This window comes from Labrus bergylta, chromosome 8 (genome assembly GCF_963930695.1).
Source record: "Labrus bergylta chromosome 8, fLabBer1.1, whole genome shotgun sequence".
NCBI classification, from domain to species: Eukaryota; Metazoa; Chordata; class Actinopteri; order Labriformes; family Labridae; genus Labrus; species Labrus bergylta.
This window is the reverse complement of record NC_089202.1, coordinates 4,329,157-4,346,645: the sequence shown is the minus strand read 5'-3', so window position 1 is coordinate 4,346,645 and position 17,489 is coordinate 4,329,157. Positions and strand designations below refer to the sequence as shown.

The following is a 17,489-nucleotide window of genomic DNA, read 5'->3' as shown; positions in this document are numbered from 1 at the left end:
TGGCTTTGCTTTGTAAAACAGCATGCAGACCTGCTTCATGGCCTGTAGACCATAACACGCTGCTTTTTATCCTATTGATGCACAAACTAATCAGCACTAAATACATAATAATAACTTTATTTATATAGCACCTTTTAAAAACACAGGTTTACAAAGTGCTTTGACAAACAACAAAAACAAGAACAAAGCAAACTAAACCAAACACAGAAGAACATAAACAACAGCAAGAACATAACAAATGCAAAATACTAAAAATAATTAAATACAATTCAACAGAAAAGAACCCAAAGTGCACGATACCCAAAAGATATATATAACCCGACCATCACAAGAACCATTATAAGAACCCAGGAAACACAAAAACCCAACAACACGAGCTGAGACCAAGAGGACCAAAGATTTAAAAAGATGTAAGAAACTAAAAGAGCTAAAAGCAAATAAAAAGATAACAGCAATAAGAAGGTAAGAGCAGGAAAAGAAATAGAAACAAGTGGAACATATGGGCCTCTAATTGAGACCTGCCTTTATATGTCAAAACCATAGACTGTAAATATTAAAACCCTAAGTTTTACGGTATTTCGTCTATGGTCGGAACCTTTCTCTCCGGAACCTTTAAGCACTCGCCCGTGTTTTCATCGTACGCCATACACCAAAGGACTGTGTAACCACGAGGGTGTAAACCGTAAACAAACATTTCTCTGGCCGCAAGAAGCTTTGTTTCCGGATTTACTGGTTGATTAATAGTATTTTGTTAGGCTTCGGATGGAGATTTTTGGGAGCACTTTAGATGACTCGTTGTTTCTGGAGGCCAGGGACCGAGTGTCTGAGCCTCTGTCTTCATACAACGCCAAAGTCTGTGAGCCTGAGGTCAGAGTCTCTCATTAATCTGAAAACCAGAGGGCTACATGATCAAACACATCTGTTAAAATATGTGTGGATAAGAAAGAATGTCCTCAGGGCTTTATTACTGATGAAACGTATCAAGCTAAAGACACTGCTAGGTTATTTATCCACCTTCTTCCGCCTGCTGTCCGAGTTGGTGGTTTGAAGCAGCGTTTACTGTTCGAAAAATAAAGAAGATAAAAGGCTCGGAAAATGCAATTATCGTATCCGAAGCCTAGGGGACCAGATTAAATATTATGAAATATAGTTTTTTTTTTGTTTTTTTTAAAGTAGAAGCAGTTAGTTTCAGCAACATAGTTACTCCGTGATAGTTAAGCGCAGTATATACTTTACATTTTGTTTTTATGGGGTACATAATGTATCCAAAACACCGAAGTTGGAGAAACGACTTCCCGAGCACATGGGAGCTCCGAGCATCCGTGAAGCACGTGAATTTGTCATAACAAGAAAACCGAAACAATGGAATTATTTTTAGCATTAAAGTCCCTGTAAACCCCAAAAAAAATATACATGTTTTTTTTGTTTTTTATACAAAAGAAGAATGTATTATTAACCACCAGGCCAAATTTCAGCAACGAAAAAGACTTATAAGTTTATAAAATTAAGCTTCAAAATCATGAGAAATGTAGCTGTTCTCACTCCTCTGGGATGCTGTGGGCGTGTCCACGGAATGCGCCGAAGCCACGCCCACTCGAGGAGAGACTTCCCTTCTCAACTGTCAAAAATGATTTAGACGATTAAAGCAATGATTTACTAATTTAACAATAATATATGTACAATGTTACCAAAATAAGATGACATAAACACAGTTAAGAAAGAAAAGCATTACATAAACTTTATCAGCTAAAAATGCTACTGGGAGCAGTGAGTACAGACAGTGATGAGGATGTTTTATAAGGTCATCTTTTCTCCTCTTGTGTCTCTGCAGTGGTTTTGTAAGAGTGCTGCTCTAGACACAGACGACCCTCTGGAGACGCAGAAAGTCTTTAAGTTTAGAGGAGACTTGGCTGTGAGACAGGGGAACTATCAGGTAAATAGACAATCATATTTAATGAAGTTGTTGTTTTAAACAGCAGGCTGTATTTGTATATGCTCAAACTCTTGAAAAGGAATTAGTTTACTTGTATTTACAATTATGGTAATACTGTAAATATTGTAGTGTGACTTGCTCATCTTTTTTCCTATCTTCTGTTCATACCATCTCTAATTGTCTGGCATGTGCTCTGTACATATGTGTGGTGGGTGTAGAAAGCCTTGGATGCGTACAGCATTTGCCTAGAGTGGGTCGCTGACAACAATATGACGATCAGAAGAGACGTCTTGGAGGGAATGGCCCGATGCTACACCATACTGGGACAGAGGGACAGAGCACTCGAATTGGCTGACTTACTGGTAAGTTTGATTCTGTCCAGAACAGTGTACCAATGATTAACTGTAGGTGGAACCATCTACTGTCTCTGTGAAGTCCTTGAACATTTTAATTTAATGTAGAGAATAAAGTCCAAAGGCTGCTAAATTCGTACAGAGAAGTACATGTTTCTTTGGAAAGCATTTATTTTATAATTTACTTCAGCTTTATGATCTAATGTTCAAGATGAATGTGTTCATGTTGTCATGTATTGGTCGGCTCCAGTATCGAAAGTGCCCTGCCTAACAAGTCTGCCAACTAATCTTAATAATATGCAAAGATAAAAATGTGTTGTAGGTGACATTATTCACGAATGTAGCTCATTACTGCTGATGAAAACATGTATGTGAGTTCACCATTAGCACATGAATGTACCGCCCCTGATTATTTTAAAGCTGGAAATAGTAACATAACCAAAGCTTAATTTACTCAAAAATATCTGTGGTAGATAAACTATTTAAGGTGAAAGATATATTTCTACATCATTAAGAAATCAGTCTAGTAGTAAAGTGTACCCGGTCTTTCTGCAGAGCAAAGAAGCCTCCAACACGTGTCACCTGATCAGCCTCCTGCTGCTCAAGGTCAGTATTATCAAATACACATACTGATACAAAACACCTCATCCCTTTTTATTTTTTCAAAATGCATTACAATTTAACTGAAATCTGAACTTTTACTAAAGGTCAGCATTTACCAGCATTTTGGATTTTTGAGATCAAAGATGTCGTCTCTACAGCAGCTGTGCAGCGTGCTGCCCTTTAACCCCTGGCACTGGAACAACCTGGGACAGACATTTCTGCAGCTGCTGGAGAGGAACACAATTACAGGTACAATGCTCCTCATGCTGGGTGTCATTTTTCACCCTATGCACTTTTTTTTGCTATTCTTTTGAACAGTTTGATGTGAAGTGTATCATTTTGCCTTAAGGTCTCAGGTGAACTGTGTTTATCTTTATTAGGATCATGTTGCCTTAAGGAATGTGAACCAGCAGATCAGGAGCAGAATCACACAGATTCTGAGGAACAACAGGAAGAAGCAGCCGAGTTCAACAAGGACGAAGTCTGGCTGAAAGCCTGCACGTGTTTCATCAGGACGAGGTACAGCAGCATAGTGATTTTTATCACATGCACAAACTATCAGCCATACTTCTCAAGTATGTGAAAAAAATTGTTTAAAAACATTGTTAAATATTTCAAAGTTGGAAGTTCACTACGCTGGTAAGGATGTTATATAAACCTAAGTAAGAGCAGCGGCATTTAGGCTTAAAATCTTCAAGGAAGTAATCCTCGACTTTTCTAAACACAAGAACCAATCAAATTCATCCCAACGTTATGTCTTGCCTTCTTTCTTGTGATTGGTTCTATCCCGTTTCAATTTAAATATGTCACAACACAGCACTTACATAATCTATAAATTCCATTTCATGGGGGACTTAAAATCACTTGAAATAAAACATCCACTTGAAATATTTGTTGACATGTTTAAAATAAATTATATAGTATTTTTTATATATATATATATATATATATAGTAATTATAGTCCCTGAATGTCAATTTTTTTCTCTGTCAGACTGCTATTGAGGATTCTTCGGCAGCAGCAGTCCTCGTTTGTGCTGCAGCGCAGTGAAGGCACTTTACAGACAACAGATGAGACGTTACAACGGCTCAATCCTAAAGAAACAACACTGCAAGCTCTCACTGAGGTGAGGGTCAAAGGCCTGGTTCTATGTATACATGCCTGAATATCATGAAGTGTCATGGATGGACACACTGTGAGCTGCTCTGTTTGATCTCCTAGGTGATGTCTGAGGACCTGATCCCGGAGAAGATGAGGGAGGACTACCAGGACGGTGAGAGCCTGCTCAGTGTGTGTCTGCAGAGCTTCAGTGAGCGCTGGTGGAACAAGATCTTACTGACCGGAGTGCTCGAGAATGACGGCTGTGAACATCATACACAGACCAGCGCTGAGTCCTGACACTCCAGTCATGTCGGGTTCAAAGACAAGTTGGCAGAGATGGCAAAAAAAGACTGAATGCCAGGTCTGACTCATGAACAGGATGATCCACTCAGCCTTATTGACTTGATAAATCCCCTGACATGTGGATATGAACATGTCACAAATACATTGTATGAATGGTAACTTTTCATGTGGATCATTTAATAAAAACCTTTCAAAATAAAATATGGATGACACTCTTGAATTGACAGAATTGTTAATGTTCACGCAGGGAGACATGTAGAGTGAATGTATTTAATCCTTCATTACCCGTTAATGTTTAATCCACTTCCAGTGGTGTACTCATGGAGGGGGACAGAGGGGGTGATTGCCCCCCTGGTACTGTTGTGAAAAGAAACAGGGAAGGTGCCCCTGTAGTAAATAGAAAATGATTGTGTCCTAAACAATACCCACCGGTATAAAGTCATAGAGTGCCCTCTGGTGCCTCTACATTGTTTCATTTTTGATGAAGTGCCATCTCTGGTATTATTGAAATAAAATGCCCTTTTAAACGAGTTCCATCTTCAGTTTGGATTCATAGTCCACACTTAACCCTACTTTAAAGGCTTTCTATGTGATTTTTCACACTTTAATATAATAGAAATCAAGTATATCCTCTGAAAATAACTCTGTGAGTCATGACTGTCTACAATGGGTGTAACACCCAAGTCCCACTGTCTGTGATGTTTTCAGAGTTTTCAGAGTCCTATCTTCACTTTGTTTACGTCGCTCGGACGGCCAGCTGACTCCTCCCCTCGTGTATAAAAGTTGTTTAATTGAGGGACTAGAGAAAAGAAGAATAACATACTGTACTCACTGCTTAACTGTGTTTCTAGATCACGCTCATTTCAGGTAAATTTACATGCAGTGGTTGTTAAGATGTCCCACCGCAGAGACATCTTAACAAGCAGGGTATAACATCCAAACGGACCAAAATATTGCCTCAGAAATGATGTCTTAACTTCATGTGACTAATCATCAGTGACAACCAATTTTCATAATCTATTGTTTGTTAAGGTGCCTGCAGGCTGAAAATAATCTCTGGTAACTGCCATCAGTCAACAAACAACCATGAAATTATATAAGGATAAGGTTATAACCAAAACCTACACCCTTAATCCACAACTTAAAATAACAATGAGGTGAGGTTGCTTTGTAAAGTGATCATCAGAAGTAACTGATCCCACTCATACGTAATACAATATATAGTGATATATGGATTGTGTAAACAGTATTATTAATCACTCAGGATTTACAACACACAATCATCAATGTTTTGGTGGAATGCAATAGTGACACTTTTTTCCTTATAACTCTTTACTGCTACTGTGTGTTCTCATTGTTCATGACCTGTTTCTGGAGCTATTATCAATAAAGCTTTGTGAACCATCAGCTGGAGAGTTAGATCATGATGAAACTGTGCTACACCACGCTCAACGACAGGAAGAACATCATTTGGTTTTAAAGACTATTCCTGAATCCTGATTTATGATGACTTCTCTGAACTGTTTCATTGCGTTTGGTTTATTGATCTTTGTGTACACTGCAGATTAGAAAAGATCTGTTCAGGTTTCTTTAAAGTGATTCAGATGACTTGTTATACCTGATTATTTAAAAGACACTCTTGGAGGCAACATTTCATTTAAGAATAACAGGTTTAGTCACTAGAGGTTTTGTAACACTTTCAACTGATTAAAAAAAAGAAAAGAAAATCACATTAACCATATAACCTAATAGTAAAATAAAATCTCCAAATACCGGTATCTCTTTAGATGTCTGAGTTTTTTATTGAATGAAAAAGCAAACCAGTGAAGTTGTGAAGGAGTTTGAATTAGGCTTTGTCTTGTCTGGTTGACATCCAATCACAGGGGATTTCATAGGAATGTTGAGTCTTTAAAATAAATGAAGAGAACAACAGATTGAGGGATTAATCCTCTGATTTTTGTTAACATATGGACTGTTTGGATATGTATTTTTATGTTGTGTTACCACACCTCTGGCTGCTCGCCAGCTCTTCCTGCAGGTCCGATGTGGTGTGTGTTTTCGTCTTTGTTGTCAAGGAAACCGTGAATGTACTGCGTTTTCTGTCCTCTTCAACATCCTATTTCCTGGTTTTGACTCACAGGGAACAGAAGCAGCTCAGGTGATGAAAAAAAACAGACAAATAATGGTCAGAATTTTGTTTCTGTTTACATAGATAACCAGGTTTAACCAGCTGGAGAAAGATAATTGGGTTTATAACCAGATAGATTTTTTGTTGCCTGTCTGTCTTCATGCACGAGGTATCAACAGCCCTGCCAGATGCAAAGGGCTACCTGAGGCATCGCTGGTCCTGCCAGACGCAAAGACCAGTCCCCAGGATCAAAGAAATGTTGCATCCACCATGCCGGTTCAAGAGGTTTTTCAATAAAAGTTCAGGTGCAGGACGCTACCTGAAATGTTACAGCCATGACAGACGCAAAGGCTACCTGAGGCATCACTGGTCCTGCCAGACGCAAAGACCAGCCCCCAGGATCAAAGAAATGTTGCATCCATCATGCCGGTTCAAGAGGTTTTTCAATAAAAGTTCAGGTGCAAGACGCTACCTGGGATGTTACAGCCCTGCCAGACGCAAAGGCTACATGAGCAAGAGGCAAAGGCCCATCCTCAGCATTTAAAAAGGGTCTCTGTGCCTGCAAATATGAATAAATAAAAGGTCCAGGTGCAAGACGCTACCTGGGGTGTAACCAACCCTGCCAGATGCAGGGGCTAACTTAGGAATCCCTGAACCTAGCAACGATGAAGGCCATTTGTTGCTGCATCCATCCTACCTTATGTGCTTTGATGATTCAAGGAGGAGGATTGTCAGCCTTTCCCTTGTAGTCAGTCAGAGTCACTCTTCAAACCACCTCCCCCTCTTTGGAACAGCCATTTCCTCCTCATCGTCACTCTCTTCCCTGGGTTTTCTTCTAGAGTAACTGGGGCCAGAAGATGAGTGGACATCCTATTCCTCTTCTGTGGAGCTATCGTCATAGTCTTCATCTTCGTACTCAGAGCAACTGTCGCTGTCAGATTCGTCTCCTACAGGCCATAAGTGCCGGTGAGCGGTATGCAAGAGATCAATGCAACAACGAAGCTCCATGCGAAGTGTGGAGTCAGCGGATGCAGGTTCAGCGTGAGGGTCTACAGAAGGGAAGGCAGGCGCAGAAGAACTGCTGGCAGATCCTTCTTCAGGCCACACAAGCCGCTCCAAAGCACGCAGCAGATCAAGGGCCTCATCCATCACTGTGTGAGATTCCCTGGGTCTTCTTCTATTCTATTCTATCTAGTCTATTCTTAAAAATACAGACTGTGTCTGCCTCCCAGACACTGGCTGAAAGGCGGTTCCAGAGGAGAGGAGCCCTATAACTGAAGGCTTTACCCCCCGTAGTACACTTAGAGACTGTAGGTCCCACCAGCAGGCCTGCACTCCGGGACACAACACTCTCGAGGGACAGTACGGCACTAGTAGCTCTTTAAGATAAGATGGTGCCTGGCCATTTAGAGCTTTGTAGGTGAGAAGAAGGATCTTGAATTCTATTCTAGACTGTATAGGGAGCCAGTGCAGAGAAGCCAAGACAGGAGTAATGTGGTCCCTTTTCCTAGTTCTGGTCAGTACACGAGCTGCAGTGTTCTGGACCAGTTGAAGAGTCTTTAGAAACTTGCCAGAGCACCCTGACAAAAGAGAGTTACAATAATCCAATCTGGAGGTAACAAATGCATTAACTAGTTTTTCTGCATCATTTTGCGACAGGATATTCCTGATCTTGGATATATTACGAAGGTGAAAATAGGCTGTTCTTGAAACTTGCCTGATGTGAGAGCTAAAAGACATATCTTGATCAAATAGAACTCCTAGATTCCTAACAGTGGTGCTAGATGCCAGGCTGATGTCACTAAGGACAGTCAAATCACTAGAAAAAGTCTCTCTGAGGTTCTTAGGGCCTAGCACAATAACTTCTGTCTTGTCTGAGTTAAGTAGCAAAACATTTCTGGTCATCCAGGTCCTAACGTCCTTAAGGCACGTTTCTAGCTGACATAACTGACTGGTGCCATCGGGCTTCATTGATACATAAAGCTGGGTATCATCTGCATAACAATGAAACTGTATGGAGTGTTTCCTCATAATATTTCCCAGAGGAAGCATATATAAGTAAAGAGAATTGGTCCAAGCACTGAACCTTGTGGGACTCCATGGCAAACTTTAGTGTGCATAGAGGACTCATCATTAACATGTACAAACTGAGATCAGTCTGATAAGTAGGATTCAAACCAACTTAAAGCAGTCCCTGTACAACAGGATCCGATGGTCAATGGTGTCAAAAGCAGCACTAGGATCTAACAAGACGAGCACAGAGAGAAGTCTGCTGTCTGAAGCTAGAAGTAGATCGTTTGTAACTTTAACTAGTGCAGTCTCAGTGCTATGGTGGACTCTAAATCCTGACTGAAACTCCTCAAATAAACTGTTGTCATGGAGAAAGTCACACAGCTGATTAGCTACCACCTTCTCCAGGATCTTCGAGATAAAAGGAAGGTTGGATATAGGCCTATAGTTAGCCAGAGTTCCTGATCCAGAGTAGGCTTTTTAAGTAGAGGTTCGATTACCGCTACTTTAAATGCCTGTGGTACATAGCCTGCCAGTAAAGACGAATTGATCATAACTAATATAGAGTTGCTAACTAAGGGAAAGACTTCCTTAAACAGCTTGATTGGGATTGGGTCCAAAAGACAGGTTGACGGTTTCGACGCAGAAAAAATGGAATATAGCTCTGAAAGGTCGATTGGAGAAAAACAGTCGAGACTAATATCTGGTCCTGGAACTGTCTCTGCCGTATCAGACGTATCCGCACCAGGTAAGGGCAGGAGGTTACCAATTTTGTCTCTGATGTCTATAATTTTGTTGTTGAAAAAGCTCAGGAAATCATTACGCTTGTTTTAGAGTACGGGTTTCTGAGTTGAACCATGGAGCCACTATCCGCCGCTTGACAACCCTCCGTTCCAGGGGAGCAATCGAATCAAGAGTAACTCGCAGCAAATCCACTGCACTATCAACAAACTGATCTAGCTGAGAGGGACTAAAGCTATCATAAGAGTTTCCAACTGGGTTGAAACACGGTAATGAATCAAAAGCAGCTGAAATAGCTTCCTTAAATCTAGCTACAGCACTATCAGACAAACTTCTAGAGAGCACACCTCTTCCAAACAGAGGTAATTCTGGCAGGACAAAGTCGAATGTAATAAGAAAATGGTCTGATAGAAGAGGATTTTCTAGGAAAACTGTAAGGTTATGGATTTCAATGCCATAAGCTAAAACAAGATCCAGGGTGTGGTTGAAACGATGAGTAGGTTCGTTTACCACCTGGGTAAACATCAGCAAGAGGAGCAAGTGGAAGAACTTGAGGATAAGGACCAGGCTCCCTCTCAGCATCCAGTCCAGCCATGTCATCCCTGTCTTCCATCTGGTCATCGGGTGGGACGGAGACCTCCAGAGGACTTTCAACAGGCACAGGCCGAAAGAAGCCAGCTGAGGAGAAAATAAAAAAATGACAAGTCACATTCTGCACGTCCATGAAACAGGATGTTTACAGGCCAATTTAATGTTATTTCTCCATCACTGTGAAATGTTAATGTGTACATGACCGATTCCTTTCAATGGAGATGCAGATCATAAATATTTTTTTTTCATTTATCAGTTCATTAGTATATGTTGAACACAAATATCTCTCATCTAGATGAAATGAGGCTCTGCAGAGTCTCATTTCATCTAGATGAAAGCTCTACGCACACTGTTGGTAGGCTACCTTTGATAAATAATAGGCAGGTAAAAACAGTACTTCTCTTTAAAAATCACAATAAAATACGTGCAAAACACCTGTCTTTTTAATATGGTTACTCTAGGCCTACCAGTTCGTTTGTTCTAAATCCAGCAGTGTGGCGGGAATAGTAACAGTAATTTCTCGGATGCAGGACGCGCACATTGACTGCTCAACACATCTTCTCATCTCAGTTTTTTAAAATATAAAATAACACCTAGACAAACAACTGGATTTATCTAAAAATTCAAATAATTTGGCCATGAGTTATTAAGAAAATAATGCAGAGAAGGCTCCTATTCTAGGCGTGACGATCCATAGTTAACAGTGCGTGTTCTAATGTTCTCTGTTGAGGGTTCCATCGTTTCCATGGTGACCCAGAAAAATACATTTTGGGCTTTTTTTTGGCATTATTCAAAATATAGTACAGTTGCCATCTTTTCTCTACATTTTTGCAACAAATTTGGTAAATTAGATGCCTCATAAACAAAAATAACTTTGTTTTCAAATCACTTCACGACTTGTAACATATTCCACGCATCTCCCGGGAAATGTAAAGTAACCTTTCCATTGATTTATATTTGTAGATCGAAAAGAACATCAAGCATCAACAAATTGCCATTTTTCCTCACAGGCAAAAAATAAATAAAAGGTCTATCGACTTATCTGTTCATAAAACATATAAACCAACGTCGTCATGTATTTTTTTAAAATCTTTAACGGAACATTTTTTAGAGTTAAAGAAAGATGAATTCATTTGACATATAACTAAAAAGTAAAAGTTGTCTTACTTGAAACGTTTCTGATCCACTGTGTGACTCTGCTCAGCAGGGCCTCGTTTGGGGGTTCAGGCGCAGGCATTTTTCCAGCAGGTAGTTCACCTGTAGTTTTTTAATTAGCTGTTTTTGTTTTCTTCTGCTGTACGATATTGAGCTTTGCAGGTAAAAGTTCAAGTTCAAGATTTCCAAGATTCCAAGATTTCCAAAAAAATTCACTATCCAGCAGAGAGCTTTTGTAATCACGTCAACTTGGGTCAAGTCCGAGAGCAAATGATAACTTCTGAAGTGTCTGATGCTCTAAAGTGACCTCGGTTAAACGTCACAGCGTTGCCATGACTACAGCTGTCCTGCGTGCGTGCGTGCTCCTGAGCATAAACTAGCTAACTCTAAATATTTGTACCTGAGTTTCAGGTACACTTTAATTGATAAAATATAATAAAGTGTCATCTCAGGTGCCTTTTACAATTCATAAAATGGGATAGAGTAACCTTTGGGTGCCCTTAAAGTGTTACAATAAAATTGTCATTAAGTCCCAACCAGGTGAATATAAATTGGATTAAAAGGTGATTTAATGCCCTCTCAGGTACCCTTATTAAACAATCAAAAGTGCATGGTGCAATGGTTATTTGATTTTGTAAAATGACACTTCATTCTCACATTCACATAAGTGTTTTATTGTGAAATCTCTGATGTAACAGGAAATATATCTATTTTATTAAGATGTATTTTTGGGCTTTTTATGCCTTTATTTTAGAGACAGATCAGTGGATAGAGTCAGAAACCAGAGAGAACGAGAGAGGGGAGACATGCGGAGCTACAGGTTGGGTTCATATTATTCATAATATTTACAGTCTATGGTTCTCACCAAACCTCTGAATGTGGGGCTCGTGCACTAACCACAAGGCTATCTGCACCTCTACCAGGACATAACACAGGGATCATTACAGGCTAATCCAGACTAATACATTGATATTAAAAGTATAAAAATGAGGTGTAAAATCTCTTGTGCACACAACCGATCACTCAGGCAGACAGGTAAGAATTGATAGGCTACAGTCAGAGTTTCCAAAGTAATTTAAAATATCTGGGGTGTACATACAGAAAAGGCATGTATTTTCAGTATATCAATTGAAAATAAACTTATTTTACTTCCTGGAAACACTTTTTTTTTCAGGAAAAGATCAACATCAATCTTTAAAAAAAATAAAATCATATTAAATTGTACTGCATTTTCAAGTTTTAAAAGATTTAGTATGCATAAATCCTTGGTTAACATTTGGTTTTTAGAAAAGAATACATAGTTTCACTCCACACAAAAAACACAAAAGGTGAATGTTCTAAAATGAATGCATACATTATAATTTTGGAGGAAAAAAGACAAAAGTTTAATATTTCCCAATCTGTCCAAACTACATTGGACATATATCTCATGTATTGATAACCGCACAGTGTGTCATCATTGACCTGTATAGTTGTGAGGGTAATCTGTTCCGTTGATCCTCAGTCTGCATTTCTTTCAGGTATAGCTCATGTTTCGGTTACGACCTGCTCCTGTGAACCCTACTGAGCGTCTTTCAACCATGCTCTTGCTCCTTGCTAATCCTGGATTCATGCTGTTGTGAGACGGCCTCCAGCCCATCTGTGCGTCTCTGTTCTGTCCCGACCTGTAGCTGCTGTTAAAGGAGTGTTGGCGAGAGAGGGGCATCCAGTTGGATCCAGGACTAAGCGGTGATGTTGCAGGAGGAGAGCGGATTTCTGGTACAAAGTCCACATTTGGTTTAAAGTTTAGTGTGCCGTTCCATTGTCGTCTTTGTGTGTTCAGACCACCAAAAAGTCCTCCTGAAGGTTTAGTAAACCTGTCTCTATTCTGCTGAAAGAAAATACCTTCAGCACCCACATTATGTTGCTGCATGTTTGAAGCTGTCGCCAATATTGATTGATACCGTGTAGTCCTGTGCAGGACATGTCCAAATGCAGTTGAATCAGTGTGCAGTGGGTTTGATTCCTGAACACTCACAGTACTTTTAGCTGAAGTGGTGGAGGTGGGGCTGTTTGGCTGGGACTGAGCATTTGTACATTCAGTCTGTATCTTGTTTAGATTTTTCTCTGAAGGTTCCACATTTGGTAGTGTATCACGAAGGGTGCTAACAGCTTCTTCCTTGTGCTTTTGCATCCCCTCAGCTGCACTCTGTGATGTTTGCACCGGAGGTTTTGGGTCCAGTTGTGGAGGTATTTCATGCAATAGTGTACCAGTGTCACCTTTGTGTAAAGGCTGGGTGTGTCGTTTGCTGCACTCTAATTTGGGACTTTGGATTTCAGATAAAACCAACACTTTTGGTTTTGCATCTGTGTTTTGAGCATCCTCATTCAAGGCCTTGTTGCACATTGTTTTGACATTACTCACTTTGGACTTGCTGACAGCAGCATTTCCATCCTTCACTGACAGTAAAGAGGTGTGAGGAGGGAGAGCACAGGGCAGGGAGTTATCACCGACAAAGCCAGGTACAGGTTTGGAGCTGGAGTACAGTCTGTGAAATTCCTGATCAAAGCGTTCAACCATGCTGCCTTTCACAAGAACAACCATAGTACGATGAACGTGCCAAGACAGCCAGGAGAAACTGATGGGACAAGACAAACAAACACACACACGCACACAGAATGAATAGAGCTGAAAACAAAACAATGAGGACACATGACATAAACATGCAGACATGAGAACACAATCATTCCCCAAAAAGGATTTGCATTTTAGATTTGAGCAGATGTGCAAATTTTCAGTTATTCTGCTTGTATGTGTGTGTGTGTACCTGTATGAGCCAGTCAGCACTTGAGTTGAGTCAGATATTATAAAACTCTCAGCAATCTGCCCAGTCAGCTTCCGGCCTGTTTTGGCACAGTATGTCTGTCCATCAACGCTGCGTACTAATAGTTTCTGCGCACACACACACACACACACACACGCACACACACACACACGCACGCACGCACGCACGCACGCACGCACGCACGCACGCACGCACACACACACGCACGCACGCACACACACACACACACACACACACACACACACACACAACCAAAACAACAATTACTTAATGTTTTTCTGATTACTTTTTAATGTGAAATCAGATAGAAAAGCAGATTTATTTGAATGTTGGCAAAGCATTTAATGCATTCTAAGTTTGCAAAATAGCAGGTGAATGCAGCAGCACATAGACAAGACTTTCAAATGTTTTTATATTATTTATTTGTGCAATTTAATGAGGCAACGCCTGCATTTTAGTGCACTGATTTTCACACGACATGCGTCATTATCCACAATCACCTGACAATAAACGCTCTAATAAAGCAGCAAGATTTCTGGTCTCTTGCACTCTCACTGCCCACTCTGACCTGCACCCAGTATTGCTCTCTTGGTCAGCCACAACCCAAGCACACACCTGAAGGCTCTGATCTGGGGTTTAAGATATCATCTGATCACTGAAGATTTCTACGCATTAAATAAAGCTGCAAGGAGTGATTAGGATGGAACCTAGACCAGCCCAACACAAAAGGGTCGTTGTACAGTGATTGAACTTAGGATAGGGAGTTATGGGTCCTTTAACAACATACTATAATCAAACATCAGCTATTAAAGATAATAAATCTAAAGCTTTGAATAAGCTTCTTCTTTTTTATGTCAGGGAAATTGTGCATTTAAATTAGCTTACATACAAACCTTGATGCAGACTGATTATTTCACTAAACCAGGTTTAGGTAAACACAAGGGGAAAAACTCACAGGGAAGTTTTTGCTCTCCAATTTGAGCTCCTGCCACATGCTGACAAACAGGTCGAGGTTGAGATGATCCAACAGCAGGTGTACAGACACGTTCCTTTTCCTGCTTGCCTCCAGGAGATCACACAGCAGCTCCACGTCAGTGAAGCTGTCAATCACTATAGCCAGGACCTACACACACACACACACACACACACATCAGCATATATATTATCTTCCTGGCACACATGATCCACTGCCAAGTTTTTGTCATAACTATTCACATGTGCAGAAGTTCATGTCAAGTTCCTGATTGGATGAAAAGCACATACTGTACATGTGCAGATGCATGAAGACACACATGCACCTACCGTTTCAGCTTTTCTGATGAACTCTCTGACAGAATCTTTCATTGCACAAGATCTGCCTTCGGACTGGAGATAAATCCTGTACACATCCTGGCCACGATTAGTCACAGTCACATCTAAAAAGTAGAATAGCATATTCAGAGGAGGGAGCAAATGAGAATAAAGAAGTTTAAGTGTATTTCTCCAAAAGAACAAAGCACATTAAACTAAACAGACTGCACACACTGAATACACTGACATGGTTAAACGTAGAGCATCAGAGAAGTTTTTCTAACTCGTGTTTTACCTTTAATGCTGTTTGGGTCCTCAACAGGGTTTCTGTCTGTGGACATTGAACGATAATGTTTGGAAGAGTGGCTACTTGGAGACAAGGTATCTGGGTCTTTGTCAGCATCATCTGACGCATCAGGTTCAACTATGTAAAGCACAAAACACTGTATCAGCTTACAGATAAATACAAAGACATCAAACCAGTGTTCCTTTTTTTTTTGCATGCATACATCTGATAGCTATTGTATTCAAACACAACAGAATATATAGACCTGTAAAAGAGAGATTGATGAATAACAATGTAAAAAATGTTTTTTAACCTGATCTGCCATCCCTCCCATTTTCCAGGATGTAACTTTTCTCCACCACTGATAAGAAGTCCACCTCTCCCTCTGCACTTAAAACCTCATGGTATCCTTCTAAACCGTGACTGAGCAGGGAGTCTGCTGCCAGACGAGCAGCCTCGTTGTGGCTGAGGTCCAGTGTTGGTGCGCTGTCTTTGAGTTCATTGTAATGGGCGGATGGGATACGAAGGTCCTGCACCCGTTGCTTCACCTTCCCCAGAGGCTTTGACCTCCTGTACCACAGCGCTGAGACATTGCTGGAATCCATGAGGGATGAATGCAAGTCTTGCAGGGTTGTTAGCTTGGATGAGATGTGTCTCTCTGACACTTCTAAAAGACAAACTAGTTGTAGCATGCAGAGAGAAAGAGAGAAAACAAGAACACAAGACCCACCCCTTTTTTGTGGCAGGATGGTTTAACAAGCAGTAAGTGATGACAGATGATTACTGAGAGCAAAAGTCACGTCATTATACAGATATGTAACCCTCGATGAGCTAATGCACTGTTCAAAAACAACAGAATAGACTTTTTAATCACACAAACGTCGATGCCTTGTGCACAGCACTGTCAGTCCTTATATCTTGCCGCAGGTGATAGCAGGAAACTTTGTCTTGACCACAAATGAGATTTGCTGTCAAACTGGAAAGTATGTTTAAACATGACAAACAAATATTTAAGCACACTTGCTCTGTGAAAGTCGGTTTAGGGAAATTTGGCTTCAGGACTCTATACTGCTGTGAGGAGCAAGGTTTGTTGTTGAACAAGTTAGAGAATAACAAAACAGGAAATAACAAAACAGGAATGGATTAGGCTGCTTTATCTGCAAGTGATTTAGAGCAGGCGAGCAGAAATAAAAGATGGGTGGAGGGAGAGAAAAGAAAGAAAAGATTGAGTGACAGGAATGGTGATGGCTGTCATTTCTAAAAAAAACTACACCTGGATGCAGAGAGAGAGAGATGTGGCACACCCTGACTGAAAGGAGGGGCCAACCCACAAGCTCTCCTCTTGTTTCAGAGCAGAAAACAAAAGTAAACGTATGAAATGAAAAGAACAGTCTAGAAACAAAAGAAGCCAGCTTACTAAGCCGTAAAACTTGACATGTCAGTATTTTAAACTTAGATTTCTATGGTGCCCATAACTCACCATTAAAGAGACAAAACAAAAGATTCGCAATTTGTACAGTTCACATAATCTGTGTTCCTCTTGGATGTTTTAATAATTACAGGTCACATATTATTCTCCTTTTTTAACAAGTCCCCACAACATGTGTGTGAAGTTTCTTGTTCTAAATCCACTCTGATCCTGTATTTGATCATGCCTATAACCCCCTCTATTTCAGCCTTGCTCAGAACAGGCTGTTTCTGTGTCTGTACCTTTAAATACAAGTGAGCTTTGTAAGACCACGCCCCCTCTCTGGAAGAGCTTTGGTGGCTTGGGCTTTCTTGCACCATGCCCATTTGTTTAAGGTGAGAAGGCAGACTCAGAGGGCAGAACTAACACCTAGCTGTGGGAGTGTCACGCACCTGGGGGAGGGGTTACTGCCCTTTGTGATGTCATGAAGGGAAAATCTCCAAATGGCACACATTCTCTAAAAGTGGAGCAGGTAAAAGATGATATGACAGACTTTTCTCATAATTGGGGGGTTTGTAGACAGATTAGGGACACATATTAGTATTAAGTGTATTTACTTAGCATAATATTTTGACAAATCTGACTCCCTGATAAGTTTGCTCAAACATAAAGGTTCAGAGCCATTGCTGTGCTTGATTTGAATATATATCCATAATTTCATCTTCAATAAGATATCCTATGTCTATGAATATCATGTAATTCT

The 17,489-nt window shown here is 40.4% G+C and overlaps 2 protein-coding genes across 2 annotated transcripts; one reads left to right on the top strand and one right to left on the bottom strand.

Moving 5' to 3' along the window:
- Positions 1 to 636: 636 nt before the first annotated feature.
- Positions 637 to 4,822, top strand: zgc:101716 (uncharacterized protein LOC492784 homolog). Its single transcript, XM_020634796.3, has 8 exons — positions 637 to 867; positions 1,832 to 1,933; positions 2,152 to 2,295; positions 2,842 to 2,892; positions 2,994 to 3,138; positions 3,270 to 3,408; positions 3,882 to 4,014; positions 4,110 to 4,822. The coding sequence occupies exons 1-8, from the start codon at positions 763 to 765 to the stop codon at positions 4,284 to 4,286; spliced, it is 996 nt and encodes a 331-aa protein (XP_020490452.2). The 5' UTR covers positions 637 to 762; the 3' UTR covers positions 4,287 to 4,822.
- Positions 4,823 to 11,973: 7,151 nt separating this feature from the next.
- Positions 11,974 to 15,994, bottom strand: LOC136179877 (protein FAM83A-like). Its single transcript, XM_065958159.1, has 6 exons — positions 15,632 to 15,994; positions 15,328 to 15,456; positions 15,045 to 15,157; positions 14,698 to 14,865; positions 13,725 to 13,849; positions 11,974 to 13,535 (listed from the first exon to the last, which is right to left on the bottom strand). Exons 1-6 carry the CDS (start codon positions 15,921 to 15,923, stop codon positions 12,434 to 12,436), a joined length of 1,929 nt encoding a protein of 642 aa, XP_065814231.1. The 5' UTR covers positions 15,924 to 15,994; the 3' UTR covers positions 11,974 to 12,433.
- Between the last annotated feature and the right edge of the window lie 1,495 nt (positions 15,995 to 17,489).